Source organism: Eurypyga helias, unplaced genomic scaffold (assembly GCF_000690775.1).
Source record: "Eurypyga helias isolate BGI_N326 unplaced genomic scaffold, ASM69077v1 scaffold48279, whole genome shotgun sequence".
NCBI classification, from domain to species: domain Eukaryota; kingdom Metazoa; phylum Chordata; class Aves; order Eurypygiformes; family Eurypygidae; genus Eurypyga; species Eurypyga helias.
Genome location: NW_010273694.1, coordinates 11,272 through 28,896, shown reverse-complemented (window position 1 = coordinate 28,896; position 17,625 = coordinate 11,272). Strand labels below are relative to the sequence as shown.

The 17,625-nt window shown below is 39.2% G+C and overlaps 1 protein-coding gene across 1 annotated transcript in view; it reads right to left on the bottom strand.

Annotated features, from left to right (window-relative positions):
* Window positions 1–560: 560 nt before the first annotated feature.
* The window catches only part of WDR35 (WD repeat domain 35), a gene marked incomplete at its 5' end in the record, with an annotated part of 19,784 nt that continues 2,719 nt past the window's right edge, over window positions 561–17,625 (bottom strand). The window contains 13 exons of the mRNA XM_010159546.1: window positions 561–772; window positions 1,816–2,056; window positions 3,169–3,325; window positions 4,153–4,293; window positions 5,299–5,463; window positions 6,905–7,015; window positions 7,968–8,100; window positions 9,255–9,401; window positions 11,287–11,490; window positions 13,822–13,958; window positions 14,091–14,171; window positions 14,987–15,197; window positions 16,776–16,885. Of these exons, the coding sequence (XP_010157848.1) occupies window positions 625–772; window positions 1,816–2,056; window positions 3,169–3,325; window positions 4,153–4,293; window positions 5,299–5,463; window positions 6,905–7,015; window positions 7,968–8,100; window positions 9,255–9,401; window positions 11,287–11,490; window positions 13,822–13,958; window positions 14,091–14,171; window positions 14,987–15,197; window positions 16,776–16,885 (1,986 nt within the window). The remainder of the gene's footprint in view (window positions 773–1,815; window positions 2,057–3,168; window positions 3,326–4,152; window positions 4,294–5,298; window positions 5,464–6,904; window positions 7,016–7,967; window positions 8,101–9,254; window positions 9,402–11,286; window positions 11,491–13,821; window positions 13,959–14,090; window positions 14,172–14,986; window positions 15,198–16,775; window positions 16,886–17,625) is intronic.

Below are 17,625 nucleotides of genomic sequence, written 5' to 3'. Positions count from 1 at the left end.
GAGGGTGGGTGCAGAGCGGCAGCACCCGCTGCTGAACGTCCGCGCGCCCTTCGTCGCAGCGGCGGGCTGAAGCGCGCTCGGCCAACGAAAAGGGCACGGCTCTGTGGCCACACCGGTACCACTGCTCTAGCACAACAGTGGTAAAAATAGGTGTACAATGGTGTCATCACAACTACTGTGGTGTTATTTCAACTCAGAGCTACTTCCCTCAGAAAACTGAGTTTTGAGAAAACTCAGCTTCCTACGGAATTAGAAAAACGAAAAATGGCACTTGCTCAGAGGAAGATGTATTGAGCAGAATCAACATTCAGCATGCATGGTTTTGAAGCCAGGCTCAATTTACAGTTAGAAAAGCAGCTTTCACCCTAAACCTTTGGAAAAAAACCCCACACCACAAAAAGAGTCGAGTCTAACACAGTGGTTTCTCAACATAAATGAAACCAATGAAGGTTTCTCTTGCGGGCCGTCTGGGTTGCTTTAAAAGTGTTTCCCTAGTAGCGGCCCGAGCTGTTACACCACAGTTCCTGAGCTGTGCTTGAAAACACAGTACCTCAGCATCCTTTTAGACCGTATTTTTAGGAGACGTAACAGACACGAGGACAAACCGCAGTCCTTTACCCCCTGCTACACTGTACTGTGGCACAGGGGACAGAAGCTGTAATTGCTCACTTCTTTGGGTTTCATACAATGCTTACACACGTTGCACATCCAGAATTGATACTCCAGGATAGGGTCTCCCGTTGCAACACACACAGGAAGTTTCCCATCTCCACTATTTAAAACAAAGAAAGAAAGTAAATAAAGCTGAAAGAATAAAAACATGGTTTTAAAAGAAGACAGACTTGCTTTGTAGAAATTTGCAAAACAGTGTAAATACCTAATTGTGTGCCTACAGCTACTTACAAATCTTGTGACGCCCACCTACAGAATACTGCTTCTCTATTCAGATGCACACCACTGTGATTAGAAGTTATTACATGAAATAACACTTAACATAGCCAAGTATGTAAATCTTCACACTCCCAGAACCATGTAGTCAACAATTCAGGACCAGCAGATCCAAATATTAAGTGAAAAGCAGCACTGAAGGCCATATAAAGGTAAGGTCCAGTTAGACACCTGCTCGCCTATTACATTTATTCCTCTGAAGAGTCAACCTGAAGGCCACTAGTGAGATTCTGTACATCTGCGCAGTAAAATCTAACCCGAGAGGTTAAAATCCCAATCCCTAAGAAGAAAATTGATTCACAATCAATCTCCATGCTCACAAATTCCATGCTGTTAGCAGGAAACTGCCATAGACACCACTATGAGTCCAGCCACACCAAGGACTTGCCCTTTCAGCGTGCCCTTCATATTCTAATTCTTTCAGTTGACACATTCTTCTCCCACACAGGCAATTAAAAAACCACTGGAGCCCTACTGTTAATAATGGTTAGCCATTCACCTGTTGACACGTGCATCACACCACAACGGTGATGCAAACAGTAACATCATTACTTTGATGGCACTTGAGACCTTATCGAAGGTCCTAAAACTCCTAGTCTCTGTCCACCTGCATTTCAAATTAAGATGATGCTCTATCTTTGTGCCCAGTTCCTCGAGTACAGTGTCTACTCTTCCAACTAAAAGTGTTGGATTACCCTTCCTGCAAACTGGCTAACACCTGCATCATTCTTGCCCAATATTTGGTTTAAGCAGCAAAGCACCTAATTAACTTGGTCACACAAAACCTGCTAAAACTCAAAATACAGACAATAGCAGGAAAAAAAACAAAGCTAGTTTTATTACAGTAGCACATAAATATAAACCCACCTCTGAAGAACGTCATCCAGGTCAGATTTTGTGTTATACTTGGGACAATGTCTCGTGAATATCTCTAAAGCAAGATCTTCGTACTGCTGTCTCTGCTCTGGCCTAAGAGTTTCCAAGGATTCTAGTTTCACAAAGGCTTTTGAACAAGTATCAAATGCTCTATTTGCACAGGCACAGAGCGCCAAAAGGGAATAGATTTCCACTGGAGGGATAACGTCTTCATAATCTCGCAGATGAAGAGCTAAGAAATGGGGGGGCGGGGGGGAAAAATCCAAGGAAATTACTACGTGGCTTCTGACAAGTGCAAGCACCTGTGTGAAATATTTGTTATAAGTAGACAGTTTTAATCTTACCAATTGGACACAATGAACCAAAATCTTTTCATGGACATGACTGTGAAGCATGCGTGGGTCAACACTTTTCAGAAATCAGTAACAATAAGAGGATTTAACTGAGAAATTAAAGTGTCTTTTTCAGACACTTTTTTCCTTAACATGCTTGAAGTATTTGAAATGGACCTTTGTTACCTGGACAAAGTGTAGGGCACTATTTTATTTCTAACTCCCACAAACTTTCTACGAAGCTCTACAGGAAGGTCTGATGTGAATTCAGGCATGCTTTATCATTTAAAGGAGGACACAAAGCAGTCAACAGAACATAGAATCATAGAATGGTTTGGGTTGGAAGGGACCTTAAAGACCATCTAGTTCCAACCCCCCTGCCATGGGCAGGGACACCTTCCACTAGACCAGGTTGCTAATGAGATGAAGATGAATGGGAATGAGATGAAGGCAGCAAGGACTGTGCTGGGAGAGAGAGATTACAGTCTGTATCATCATGAGTGTGATCACTCTTTCTGGTGGATGTGTTTGGACCTCAAACAGTATTCCAGCCTTAGAGCTGTACAGGGTGGAGGGAAGTGTTCTTTCCCAGTGCTGGGCTCTTGTGGAGAATAGAAGCAGAGATGTAGCTGGTACTTAAGCATGTACATAAAAGTATGTAGTACCTACAAATTAATATGTATTCTATATGATTTTCACTTGATTTGGGTTTGAACTTCACTCTTTATTTATTTGGATGTCTCACCGATGATTTAATTATACAAAATCCTGTTTTCCTCTTCTACAGAGATTGTCCAGTTTAACCAGGGAATATTCAGTAAGTTACATTTGCACTGCCTCTAAGAAAATACTTCCCAGGTATCTTTTACTGCAGCCACATTCAGTTTAACCCATGGCTTTGTTTTACATTCCTAGCAAGAACAGACAAACGTGCCAACTATAAATGAAATTACGTGCTGTGCAGGTCTAAGATTAGAACCGTTTCTTTACAGGGTTAAAAATGAAGTCCTACCTGTTTTAAGTGCTGCATCCACAGAACCTTTATAGAGCTGTCTTTGTGCAAGTATGAAAAAATGGTAAGCCTCAGCTCCTCGCCAAGCATTGTCTGCAAAGCGATTAGCTGAAGAAAGAACATCTTCTTCTAGCAAACCAGCCAAAGCTGAAGCAGTCTGAAAACAAAGCAGTATCACAAGTAATTTTTATATGAAACAGATAGAGCAGGAAACAGGGATATGTGAAAAGAACTTTTCTATCTTGGTGATTACAGCACTGTCTGTGTTAACTAGGGAAAATATAAATACAAGGACCTAAAGCGAACATTGTTAGGCATTTTATACAGGGCACAGGCAGAACATATGGTGCAGATTTTCAAAGATAAATATCATATACATGTGTACAAATATATTCTGTGCATATCTGCAGACTGGTTCATACTTTGGATTCATACTGCATTTCAACACCAGATCTCTAAAAACTTTGTTTAAACAATTTCATTTGTGCATATGAAGATGAAAGTGTGAGCAGAAAAAAAAAAAAAGATTCTTCTATTTGCTTTCCCCGTATCTGGAGCCGTCTCCCTGCTAAATTACAGCCAACATAGCTTAATCTAATCACAGATCTCTCTTTGGGATTGATACTTACTCAAAATGACAGGAAAGTGAGTCTCACAGGAAAAAAAATCTGGAGTTTCTTAGTATGATTTTCATTGTTATAGTGAAAACATTAAGAAAAATACTTTAGATTTAGAAAGAAAAATATCTATTAATACATATGATTTAAATGTTTTAAAATAACGCCTTAAACAATGTGTTTTCATGGAAGACTTGCTTTAAGGAAAGCTTTGCTCTTAGCAGGAAGAAGGGTTATTAAAAAACCCGTAATAGCCTCGTATAAAGATAGCTTGCTTCATTCTGACTAGGTAGCACATACCAGAATTCAGGAAGAAACAAAACAACAAAACAAAAACCTCCAAACCAGAAAAAAAGCACGACCCTACCTCTGAACTTTTTCCTTTAACTTTCCCCCTTTGTGCATTTTGCATCTGTTCGTGGCACTGTTCTATCAGTAAGGCTGATAACACATATAGCTTTTTAACTCGCAAAGGCTTTGTCCTTTTCTTTGCTTCCTCGTCTGCAATCTTAAAAAAACCAACACCAAACAAAACAAGGAATTTAATGTACGTTAAAAAGAATGCTAGAAGAGTTGCTTCATTCTCTTGGACAATTGCATACTTGTACAAACTTAGAAAATGATGCCAAAAAACGATTCTACATTTGAATGTAATAATTTAGACTGCAAACAGAACTATAAACGAAAATGTCAAAGTGAAGAATGCACATTATTCTCTATTTATTTAGCTAACAAGTATTTAAAGCCAGATTCTTGGGAAGGATAGATCAGTGTAACCATGTATAAAATGTATTGCCTTAATATAAAAATAAGCTACAAGAATAGCGATTTTTAAACACTGCGGTTTAAGAAATACATAGGTTCGGTGGTTTTCCCAGAAAAGAAGAATGGCTTTTGAAAGTAACATATATATGTGTTTTTTCATTATAAATATTTGCTGTAAGAATTGCATCTCACTCTTACAGACTTTACAAGCTAGGTACAGAAATCTCTGCAGCCAAACCAAATCTAAGCAACAGCTTAATCTTAAAAACACACAACAGTTCCTAATTGAAGGTACCAATCGAAGAAATATCAAAATTTAACTTCTAGTTAATGACATTCCTATTTTTAAAAATAAAGGCGATAAAACTAATCGACACAACATATAAAATAATGTGGACTCTGCACCCAGGCTGGTCTACTCTAGTCCTTTACTAGGCAATGCAGCGCAACAGGACCTTTTCTGAGGTTGCAGGTGCTCTATTTATGAAGTGAAAGTCTCAAATCTGATGGCTTGTGCCCTGAAAGTCCCCTCTGTACTGGCTATAGAGGACAACCAGGGTAACTATTTCCCAGAGAGATACCTGAACCTGGGAGATGGTCTCATCTGTGCAGTAACCTGTATGACATCTGCTTATCGCCTGGGCATTGTTAAAGCTAAAATAATCCCAAGAAAATAAAAGTAGCATGGAAATAATAAGAGCTAGTCCAAAAACCCAGTTACTTCACATAAAAATAAAACCCGCAATACCTTGAACATGAGTTTTGCAGCTTCAAAGAAATAATTGGCTTTACGATAGAGTTCTATAGCATCAAGGATTTTATTCTTTTCCAGTAAATGACTTGCGTATCTGGCTAACAAGGATCCAATTTCTTTCATATTGTGATTTTTAGCCAGCTCCACAGCTTTATTCCACTAGAAATGAAAGCAGACAATTATCAACCTCATTTTTTCAAATACATTCACAGAACAAGCATATTATCTATGAATAGTCTGCAACAATTCATAGAATCATAGAATGGTTTGGGTTGGAAGGGCCCTTAAAGATCATCCAGTTCCAACCCCCCTGCCATGGGCAGGGACATCTTCCACTAGACCAGGTTGCTCAAAGCCTCATCCAGCCTGGCCTGGAACACTTCCAGGAATGGGGCATCCACAGCTTCTCTGGGCAACCTGGTCCAGTGCCTCACCACCCTCTCCGTGAAGCACTTCTTCCTGATATCTAATATAAACGTCCCCGCTTTCAATTTAAACCCATTACCCCTTGTCCTGTCACTACAGGCCCTTGTAAAAAGTCCCCTCCAGCTTCCTTGTAGCCCCATTCAGGTACTGGAAGGCTGCAATAAGGTCTTCTTGGAGCCTTCACCATTTAGACCTAGGCTACTATAAAATTAAAGTAGAAAGCAAGAGAACACAAATGCTAACATCACTGCCAATCACGTGATACAGCAGGCCTGTCTGTCCAAAACCACATACAAAGCAGTTGCTTCCGCTTTGGTAAGAGCTTTGCAAAATCACTTCACTGCTTCACATAGCCGGACACATGGATTTCAACACTTCAATATTACTAAAACCCAGACTGTCAGCATGGCTAAAAGAGGACTTCAGCCCATATGCTCAAGCATAAACAATGACACTTTACTTATCCTTCTATACACCTCATTTTGCCTGCGATTTTCCCTGATCTTCAACATTTTGGCTACCGTGCTTGCCCCAGATCAGAAGTTTGGCAGGACTGACGAATCTGGCTGAATCTCATACCCGACAGTCCTTCAGATCCACAAACTAGGAAATTCTTCACCTAAAGCCACCACCAGCCTGTCCTGCTATTCCCATATGTCAAGTTCCTCACAGCAATCCTCAGTTTCTTTCTTATTTGTGTCAACACAAACGTTTGCACAGTTAAGTCATACTGGGGAACAGCTCTAGCTGTACATACACAGATCATTTTTCAGATCAGTTCTTTTCCAGCTACATCCTCACGCAGCCACCAATAATTTTGCATCTGTAGAAGAAAAGGGATGTGGAAAATGAGCAGCCAGCAGCTCCCTAGTCCATTCCTGCCATTCCACCAGGAGGCAGCACAGCCTGGCTCTACAAAGGCCATAAGTGCCGGTATGCTGAGCGTGCTTACCACACACACACGCAGAAGTAGCATTGCTGCATGTAGCTCTGTCCTGCCAATGGCCTAATCCTCATTTCAGACAACTGGCTTAAGCACTGAAGTATGAATTTTCCAGAAATCACGACAAAATCTTCAGACACTCAACAAGGACTTGTATTTAACTGAGCAGTAGGATAGAAATCTCCCTGTTCAATTGGTATTGGTAGAGCCAATGTCCCACTGCTGTTTTACCTGGTTGAGATGCACGCAGGTATCTACCGCATCCTTTGGCTGGTTACATTTCAGAAAGGCCGACACAGCTTGTTCACACATCCCCACTCTTACAAACATACAGGCTATATCCTGCACAAAACATCAGCACAATGTTAACTTCAGTTTGAGGGGTTTTAGTACATTGCATAGCAACTGCAGTACTATTATATTCTTGGTTCAATTTAAACCTAAGAAGTTGAGGGACAGGGGTTCTTTGCTTCATGGATCCTGTGAAGATAACACACATACACTGGTGCAAATCTTTAGAACATCATACTACTTTGACACACTGCTTCGAAATTTAACAAAAAAAAAAAAAAAGGATATTTTATACAATTTCTTTCAAATTAAATCATACCAGAAGGATTGTGTTCTTGCTATTCACAGTATTCCACAAAACTCTGCTATTAGAATAAAGTTAAAAAGAAAGTGCTACATCTTGCTTTGTTCAAACAACTAAAAACGGCATTAAATGAGCATGGTTTGCATTTTTCAAGCATTTGGGTAATCAATTGTATCGTGGTTTTAAATTAGCTATTACTCAGTAGGTCATTTCAGGCTAAACTCTGCGTCCTTTCAGCAGAGTGTCTCCAATATCTGTTGTACGTTAGCATTCCCGTCAGAGCTATCATGTGAAATGTTAAACCAGGGATAGCAACCAGGAAGAATTTGGGAAAAATACCAAACCGATGTAGACTACATGGCAGAATGAAAGCTGAAGTAAGTGTCCAGCCGTGAGGAATGACTGCTCAGTGAAGCATGGATGTTTTAGAGAGAAATGCCGCAATTTGGGGAGGGAATTACGACATAGCCATGTGACTGTAGCACATGATGAATAATCGGGTCTGTGTAGGAAACCTGAACAATACGGGAGGGGAAGAATGGTGGAGTATGAAACAACAGTAACACTGGAGATCAAAGTAGCATCATGCTTGAGTATGTCACATTTTGCATTCTTTCTCTTTCTTTCTTAACCCTCCCAATATGGGAAATTTTAAGTAAGTAGTTGAGCATAAGACAATGAAAAATAAACCTTGCTTACAGGGAGCAATTTACTATTCTCTGGAAGCGAGTTAGCTAGATCCTCCAGCCCTTGGTAATCTTCTAGCATGTAGTAACATTCAGCTAAACGTTCCTGGTTTCGTCCTTGTACATAGTACTGCACAGCATTTAACCTAATAATAATGAAAAAAATTAGTATGGTGGCTTCTGATATATACACACACAAGTGAAACTTCTCATTGTGCAAGCCTTCTGCATTTGTAAATCTACAATGACATCATTTTAAATAGGTAATTTTCCTTGAGAGCGCTTTTGTAGACAGAATTTCACTGTTTTTCTAAAATGCAGTAAAAGCTTTAATTTTCAGAGACTTTTATATTGAAGTAGTAGCAAGATTGATTCTCTGACTAGCATAACATTAGGAAGTCAAGGAATCTTAAAATTGTATTCCCACATCTGCACAGATCACGGCTGATAATGGACAACTTAAAACTAAACTCTCAGAAAAGGGCTTTTCTGTTGTGTCTTCATGTTTTAAAACCCAAGCACCAGGATCTCCAAGACCCTTCTCCAAAGGTACCTAAAGCATCTAAAAATCAACTTTCAAAATCTAATCACAAGTTTTCAATTGCTTTAGTCTGGGTAATTGCAATACCTAGTGGAGCTGTGGAACTCCATGAGAGTGTTCTAGATGCTGAAAGTTTACCTGGGCTTAGAAGGCAACACAAAAAGTTAATGAAAGACAATTACTCTGGAAGTTATTAATTACAAAGACATCACTGCTGGCACAGTAAGTACCTGACTGCAAAATGTGCTCTGGAGAAACAGCATTACATGTGTGCACTGTTCTTAAACCTTCCTTGGATGCCCAGTTTGGACAACAGCTGGCGACAGAACCAAGTCAGAGAAAACTCTGGACCTTTTCAAATACTTGCAGGTTTTTAAGCATTCTAGAAAGCTTGTGGTTAGTTCTGAAATTCACTGATGTTTAATAATACTCTCTTCCTGATTATTTTTTCTTTAATACTTTCTATCTGGCCTAATACAACTGTATAGATATTTCTCATCGCCTTGCCTCCTTCGAAACGGGCAGACTTCTGGCAAAATTTGGATTTTTATCACCTTCATTCTTTAGAGAGTTGATCAACAGCTCTCTGTTAGCAATGGAACCATAAACATCTGAGCTAAATCTCATTATGCCAAAGTTATCCCATGTGTTGCATCCTGACTTCCCGGATGTCTGTCTCTCCTCATGAATTAAGTCTTGTCATCGGTTTTGTAACTTCTTTTGTAATTTCCTGCTTACTAGTTTCTCTAGAGAACATACCATTTCTGACGGTCTGCAAAATAATCCCCAATAGCATTGTGTGCTTGTTCAAGAAGGGCATCATCTGAATCGCCTGAGCCCGTTTTCAGTAGCTGCAACACTCGAAACCAATCTCCCAGTTTTATCCGTAGTCCGATGGCAAGATCTCTAGTATAGGAAGAAAATGGCAGGGAAAAGTCAAAGACAATAAAATAGCTAAAAAAATCTTGAGAAAAGCACCCAAAAGTATTTTCATGTTCATAACCTGTGTCACAGTGATCCCGGGTATCCTGGTTACAATCTAAACAGTATTCTATAAAAGCACATGCCCAGAGAGCTCAGAGGTTATGTCACAAAAATGCACTTCCCCATCAGCCATACTCCATCGTGAGGGGTTAAAATGAACAGCCAGTGAGACAGCTGGGCTAATGCTACAGGTTTCCTCTTGGTCTGACTATCACCCTTTACCTCACACTGCTGATCGCTACAATAGACAGCAGCTGGTGCATAGGCTGAAAGGAGAAAGGAGACAAGGGGAAAAGCCAAGAAGCAAGGAATACAAATAAAAAAGGCTAAAGCTGAGATGTAATAAAATGCATTTCAGAGACTTCTCTTTCAGACTCAAGATGACTTTGGATGAAGGAGAAAGGACTCTGAAGTAGGTTGTTCCTTTTTAGTATTCATGCACACATATGACCCACCATGCATCTGTCTGGCACATTTCTTCCACCAAATAGAATAATTCTCTATTTCACATAGGTAATTCTGAAGGTGCACAGAAAGTAAATGGGAGAGATCCATACACTTCTTTTAAAAATGCCTTAAACTTACACGTGAGATAAGGAAAGCAATTGCAAGTCAGTGCAGTCAGTGAAATAAGAGCACCTATCTATAAAATTTAAAACTGTATTTGAAAAATAGATTTATTTCAGCCTGATTTATGGTAGGTCCTTATCAAGATTTTTCTAGTGGTGAGGAGACACAATGTCAGTACAGAATTCCCATATTCATGTAGCTGGCACGTAAGATGCTCTGCTGTTGAAGAAACCAGTAAGGAAAAGTCTTTGATGTCTGCAGTCCTATAAACAGCCAAATTTCTCTTCAGCCATGTGGAAAAAGAATAAGCCATATCTAAGAATTGGTGCTGCAGTGTGGCTGGAGTGCCTGTGAGGCAGCTCACCTCTCCAAACCAGCATACTTCCATGGGCCAATTACATACACAGAAGTTTTCCATTACCAGACTCCAATGTGCATCTATTCGCAGCTCTTACCTTCCTTCCCCCAGCCTTACTGGGAAAGAAGGTTTCTCATTCTTACAGAATGAAAGAAGAAATGTGGGGTTTTTTTTCTTCCATCATTCCCTATTTTTTTTAATGGCTCCATTAATCAGAGCTTAGAAGCTTCCCATGTGCCTAAGTGATCCATGCTTCTCCATGTTTGACCACCACCTACAGGCTACAGCCTACAACTGCTGCTTATTATTTCTCGTTATCCTTTTTCAGTAAAAGTGGTCTAGCTAATTAATGTAGCATTAATTTATACTTCAAATTAATACTGTAATTTTGCTGTTTGTTTTCATTCCTGAGCAAAAATTCCATTGATTGGTCCACAATTTCATCCAAAGTCCTTTCTGTCTCTCCAGAGATTACAGTTCATTAAAAACTCTGTTGTTTGTATATGTAATTGGAAAGAATGTGCACTTGGCTACTAGCTAAGAGCAACAGTACATAAATTAAACATTAGTTAAGACTGTTTATTTGTATTTTTGGAACACCAGTTGAAATACCAACAAAATTCTTGCAAAAACACCTCTGTGAAACACAGCACTACCTAGAGCCGCTGAGGTTTTGCAAACAGCTTGGAATGCGCCCATTTACATCCAGAATTGGTTATCTATGGATATAAAAAAAAACTTCTCTTCATCTGATCCTTCTCTGTCATTCCAGAAACTGGTAGAGTCTTCAGTGCTAAAACAGCCAGCCATTCCTTATTAAGCCAAGCATTTTTTTTCCCAGACCCCCTATTTGCTGCTGAGACATCCACATGCAATTACCTTCTGTCCATATCCAGATACATTCTTTCAGCTTCTTCAAATCTGCTGAAATAAGCTGCCACCTCTGCCTGCTTCATTGACTCGCTCTGCAGGTTGCCCAGACGCTTCACAAATTTAATACCTTGATAATCTTTGCAACGTACAAAAGCTCGTTCAGCAGTCTGCAGATCGAGCTTCTGAAGAGCAGCTTCAGCCAGGAGACGCCTGTGTGAAAAACAAACATAACAGATGGAAAAGCAGCTGTGAATTCAACGAGGAGCTGTTTAACTAGTCGTTACTTAAAGAAGACATTCAAGTTACTGCAATCGTGTTGTTTAATAACTAATCTTAATTCAGCCGGATGTTTGTCCCCAGTTCGTTCTGTGATCTACCCAGTTACTTGCTCAGGGAAAGATGCTCACATACTTGCTAATCCTCTTTTGTTCAGCTGTTCAAAGGGACACTGGCTTGGGAGGAACAGGCAGGGTTTGAGTATTACAGTCATCCTGTGTGAAATACGTTGCTGGTGTCAGTGCAGTTCTGTTTAGCTATACCTACCTATGCATTTATCACAACTTTAGGCATTGACTGCAGCCTCAGTTTGCAGGCTGGCAACTAAACTGGCCACAAAGAATAAATTATCCTTCTAGTCCATCTGGATGCCCCTTGCCCAGTTAGGACAGCAGTCTGGGAAACCTTGCCGTGGTACTGCCTCATTGGTTAATCTGCAAAGAACCCTGTTTGTTGGGTTCTAGCAGTAAGGGCACTGTCCTGTTCTGATCTAGAATACATCTGCTTTATATCCAGCCCTTCTAATCCATCTCTTCTGTATAAATATATGACATATCGTACGTTTCCCTGCATAATGAAAATTAAGTTCATGGCAATTTTGGAGCAAGGTGAACAGCCTGTGACATACATTCTGTCATTTTACAATATAAAACTTTTACTGAGACACAGACCTTCAAAACTGACAATCATTTTATATTTAATAAATAGATGTAGTAGCAAAAAGCATGAGTGACTTCAAAACTCTAAAAATCTTCAGCTAGTTCAAGACTAAGTAAAAATGGAGACTCAGGAAACTAACATTTTACCCTACACACTCCAACTAACAGAAGTACAATACTATTACAGAAACTTTCAACATTTAGCCATTAAATCCTGCTTTTCAGAATATATGTTCTGGAGACGAAAGCACAACTGCATAGGAAGGAATGCTTTTTTTGGGACAAACTTGTTTTACAAGTTTTTTTGGCCAGCCTTTCGGCAATTCTAAATTCCCCCATGAACTGTCAGAATTAGCAGAGAACTCTCAAGCCCCCTTGATGCTAGCCAAACATCCAATACTGCAAGAAATCAGTCAGCTTCAAAACAGAGACAACATTACTAAAGAAAGGTAAAGATGAACAATCTCCAGAGAGTTAAACAGAATTGGCATCATTCAACTTGTCAAGGAAGTTTTAATTTCTTCTATTGATTTCTCATTAAATTATCTACTGAGGCATTTACTCTTCCAGCCCTTATGATACCAGATATTAAATAGATTTCCAGAGCTCCTAGTTTTCAGAAGTTTACTCTTACATGTTTGCTGTGTAGGCTTTTCAAGTTTCGTTTAATAGCTGAGTCCGTGTTTAGTTTAAACACGCCAACATCTCCTTCTCTCAGATTATTTCTGAGAGGCTGCACCATAACATGATTAACGTACCCACTCCCTCTCATATCTGCCCTTTACGGCCTGTCCAAAATGCTACAAGGTTAGTCAACTGCTCCTATGTTATCACCATTTTAATGTGTTCTCTTTACTGGTTTTTAAGCTCTTTGTCAAGGTTCAACAAATAAATAAATACCCTCTCAACTAAGGGCCAACTCAAATTTTAATTTACCCAACCTAAAATTACTTTCTGCCAGCTTTTTCATTTCTTTTACATTCACCCCTAAAAGCAGGGAGCAGTGTGTTTTGGGGCTCATACAGCAAAACGTACTAATGGCTTCCATTCTAGGTACTATAACATTCATAAAATCATAGATTTCCAACTTAACAACAGCCCACTTCTTTGGGTTCAAGAAGTAGGAGCACTGGCCCCAATTTCTTCTTTAAGGTGGCTGCTGAGGAGTCTTTAACACTTCCTCAGCATCTCCTCAAATGTGAATTCTCAAATGCTCAGGAACAAAAGCCTCACTTTCATGCATTTTGGGTAATCCTAACTCCACACAGCTTGAAACTGCCCAAACATGCCAATTGCAAAAGAGGTGGGGAGCCAGTCTAGCAGGGTACTGCAAGGCTCTCTTTCGACCTTCCACAGTAAGGTTGTAATAGACCTTTGGAAGCGATTCAGCCCAGTGAAGATGTTCTCAGAACACCAGCCCTTCAGAATGCAGCTGAGCATTGTTACCTTTTTGCTTTTCCTTTCTTCTTCTTAAATATTTCTGTTTAAAGCGTATACTGCTTTGGCCGATTTGAGGTTTTGTACTTTAATACTATATCTGTCTGAACAAGGAAAGAATATAGAGGAACACAGATTTAAAGCAAGCTGATTTATAAAAAGATTTTACCAGAGTCTGGGATGTGGATTGTCTTCTATGAATTGGGAAGATTCCTCAATGCCAACTTTTTCAATCAATGCTCGACTGTCTCGTAATGACCGAATCTCAAAATTGATGATGTAATCTTTGTTAGGATGTTCAGGATTCTAACATAATGGATAAAGAAACATAATTTTATTCCATGTCATCTTTATTTTCAGCCAACACAGATAATCTATTGTTCAAATCATTACATCAGACACCAACCTTTCCTACAAAATACAGTTAATTATATTTACCTTTAATATTTCATCCAGAAGAACAGATTTTATTTCTAAATCTTCAAAGCTGCAAATATATCCAGAAGTTTGTATAGGTTCCTAAAAGTTAAACAAGTTACAAAGGAATGAATTTGTATTCTGTGTGATTAAATCACAGAATCACAAAATGCTTCAAGTTGGAAGGGACCTTATAGATTATCTAGTTCCAACCCCTCTGCCATGGGCAGGGACACCTTCCACTAGACCAGGTTGCTCAAAGTCTCATCCAGCCTGGCCTTGAACACTTCCAGGGATGGGGCATCCACAGCTTCTCTGGGCAACCTGTTCCAGTGCTTCACCACCCTCTCCGGGAAGAATTTCTTCCTGATACCGAGTCTAACCAAACCCTAACCAAATCTGTTACATATACCTGAAGAGACTTTCTTCTCCAAACTAGGATTTAATTGCATTCCCAACAGGAAACAAATACTAAAATCATTAACATTGACAATTCCATACAGACAGACGTAATCAAAAATCCTCGTGTTTTCTTTAACTAAATTATGAGAAAGAGATAAAGGAACACCTGCCAATATTTAGATTCAACTGAACCATGTTTTGCAAGTATCTTTACTAAATCTATATTTATGTTTTCCAAAGCATATAAAAAACATGCTCCGGAAAATATCTCATGCACTTAAGAAAAATATGCCAGCATTTTTAATCTTTTCAGGATAGTTCATTTTACTTATTTGTTCCTGAACAACACTCCCACACCAGAGCTGACAAGATTTTGAGACTTCCAGAAGTTTATTTATATAAACACTTGCCTAACTGAACAGTAAGCACAAAAATACTATTCAACATAGAGCCATTAACATATTCATTTACAAGTGAATTGTTAAAACAAGTAGTTAACACATGTTAATATTTACCTCTGGATCCAAGTTTCTGAAAACATACATTCTTGTTTTCTCCATCATTGCAAACAAATCTGGGTTATCTTTGGCCCATTTCATATCCCAGACATCTTTGCGTTCCAGTTTCAGCTGCTCTCCCATCACTTGCTGCCCTGTACTGTCTACTACCCGTGTATCCAAGTCAAAGAAAGTCAAGACACCTGAAAGGTCTATGATAGCAACACGACTACAGAAAAACAAAGGAAGAAAAAATAAGACAGCTAAATAATACTATTCAAGGCTGGAAATATGAAACAGTTCCCTAAACAGGCCCACTCAGGCCAAATTTCCCCTCTAATCGAATACCAGTGTATTCCATATATTCACTGAGAGACAAGTGATTTTCATTTATCTGCACAGCAGAGAGACACCAGAGGAAGGGAAAGAAGCTTTACATCTCCTCATACAGGATCTGGCCCTGCAAAGGTTCTGAATTATGCCCCTTTTTCACCCAGTACTTTGAAGATCCTTAATACTTTAGACGACAAGTTGTGTAAACTGCAGGTTCTGGCCCTCCCAAACTTTTCTTGACAGAGCCTGAAGTTAACAACCAAACAGAATTGGTTTTCATGATTTACTAGGAGGCAATGAAGCAGATTTTTAAAAAGACAATGCAGATGCAGACTGTTAATCTCTAAAACAGGACTACTTCTATTTCTACGAAGGGCATTCTTTAGCTTTTTTCCAAACAATATGATGTATAATCCAGTTAATCTTTGAAGTCACTTAAAATATCAGAAAAATACATTTTCTACAGGGTTACATTTGAAGATTTCCAATTACACAGGTATTCAGTCAACCATACTACCCTGTATTTACTCTAGTGCCATTTTAAAAGCATTTCTAAATTTTGAAAGGTATTTAGACACCCTTATTCTCCACTAGAATTTTAAAAGAAATTTAGAAAAAGAACTACAAAACGCTTATGGATCTGAGCTTTTTCACCAGCACAATGTCATTTGGAAAGGAAACAGCTTGGATTCAAAACAAAACTAACATGGCTCTGACTAGGTCACGCTGCCTTTTAAGTGAAGCAGTGTGGTTTTGGTCTATACCTAAATAGGTGAGCGACCTACATGCACATTATGAATTTTGTTTAAAATCATAAAGTTACTGTGCAGTTATTAAAATTCTCCTACAAGTCCTCTTTACTCGGTATATTTTTGCCTTTTCTGCCTCTGCACTCTCTTGTGGAAAAGAAAAAAAAACAGCTGTTAAGTAGAAAGCAACTTCAGTATTGGCAGCGCTGATGCTTAAGAAAACCAGTCTTGCTCGAAGCACTGCCACCTGCTAGAGCTTGTAAAAATGGAAAATTAACATGGGATGAACAAAGTTTCCAGGCATTAGAAGTACACGGAAAAAGAAGGAAGCCTTAGACATATAAAATTTATGACATAATTTCATCAATTCATGTCATGATCACAGGAAACTTAAGTTTGGTTCATCTAAATAAACCAAAAACATTTTCATGTATACATTTCCTTAAGCTTCCCACACATACCCTAAAGAGTCTAAAACATGAGAGCTTTACTAACACAGTCTCTCAGAGCAAACTGATGACTGGCCAGATGTAATTAATTAGTAGTGAAAAAAATTATTAAGCAACCATCAATAACAACTAAAATTAATAAATAGTTTCTATTAAAGTAAAATTAGTACATAAACCTTAGAAAACCACAGAATTCATGCAGTTAGTATTTTCACAAATTGTAGTGGTTTATTTTAAAAACAGATCACCTGCCTTAGAAGCAGATCTGTAACTTACCTGGAGTTGCAATTCAAAGACAGCTGATAGGCACGACAGTTCAAAGCATACTTCTGTACTATACCAACGCTAGGAAGACTGTATCTCTGAATAGTGCCGGATTCTCTTCCCTAGAGAAAAGCAGTGCTTGCTTACTGAGAGGGTTTTTTCCATCAATAATCTCTTCAAAAAAGTTTTATTTATATTCTTCCTAAACAAAAGGAGTTTTTGGATAAGGAATAGAGCAGAATGGGAGAGAAGGAATGTCCATATGTTCATCTAATGAGATGACTCTTGTCAGATCAGAAAAAAAATGCACCAGCCATTTGGCATGACACAATTCTTCATACATATGTACATAACATATATAGTTCATTATGTATATACCTATGTACATTTATATGTATGACGTACATGTATGTGTATATATATGAACATATGTGCATAAAGAATCATAGGATGGTTTGGGTTGGAAGGGACCTTAAAGACCATCTAGTTCCAACACCCCTGCCATGGACAGGGACACCTTCCACTAGACCTGGTTGCTCAAAGCCTCATCCAGCCTGGCCTTGAACACTTCCAGGGATGGGGCATCCACAGCTTCTCTGGGCAGCCTGTTTCAGTGCCTCACCACCCTCCCCATGAAGAATTTCTTCCTTGTACTCAATCTAAATCTCCCCCCTTTCAATTTAAAGCCATTACCACTCATCCCGTCACTATAGGCCCTTGTAAAAAATCCCCTCCAGCTTCCTTGTAGCCCCTTCAGGTACTGGAAGGCTGCAATAAGGTCTCTCTGGATCCTTCTCTTCTCCAGGCTGAACAAGCCGAACTCTCTCAGCCTTTCATCACAGCAGAGGTGCTCCAGTCCCCT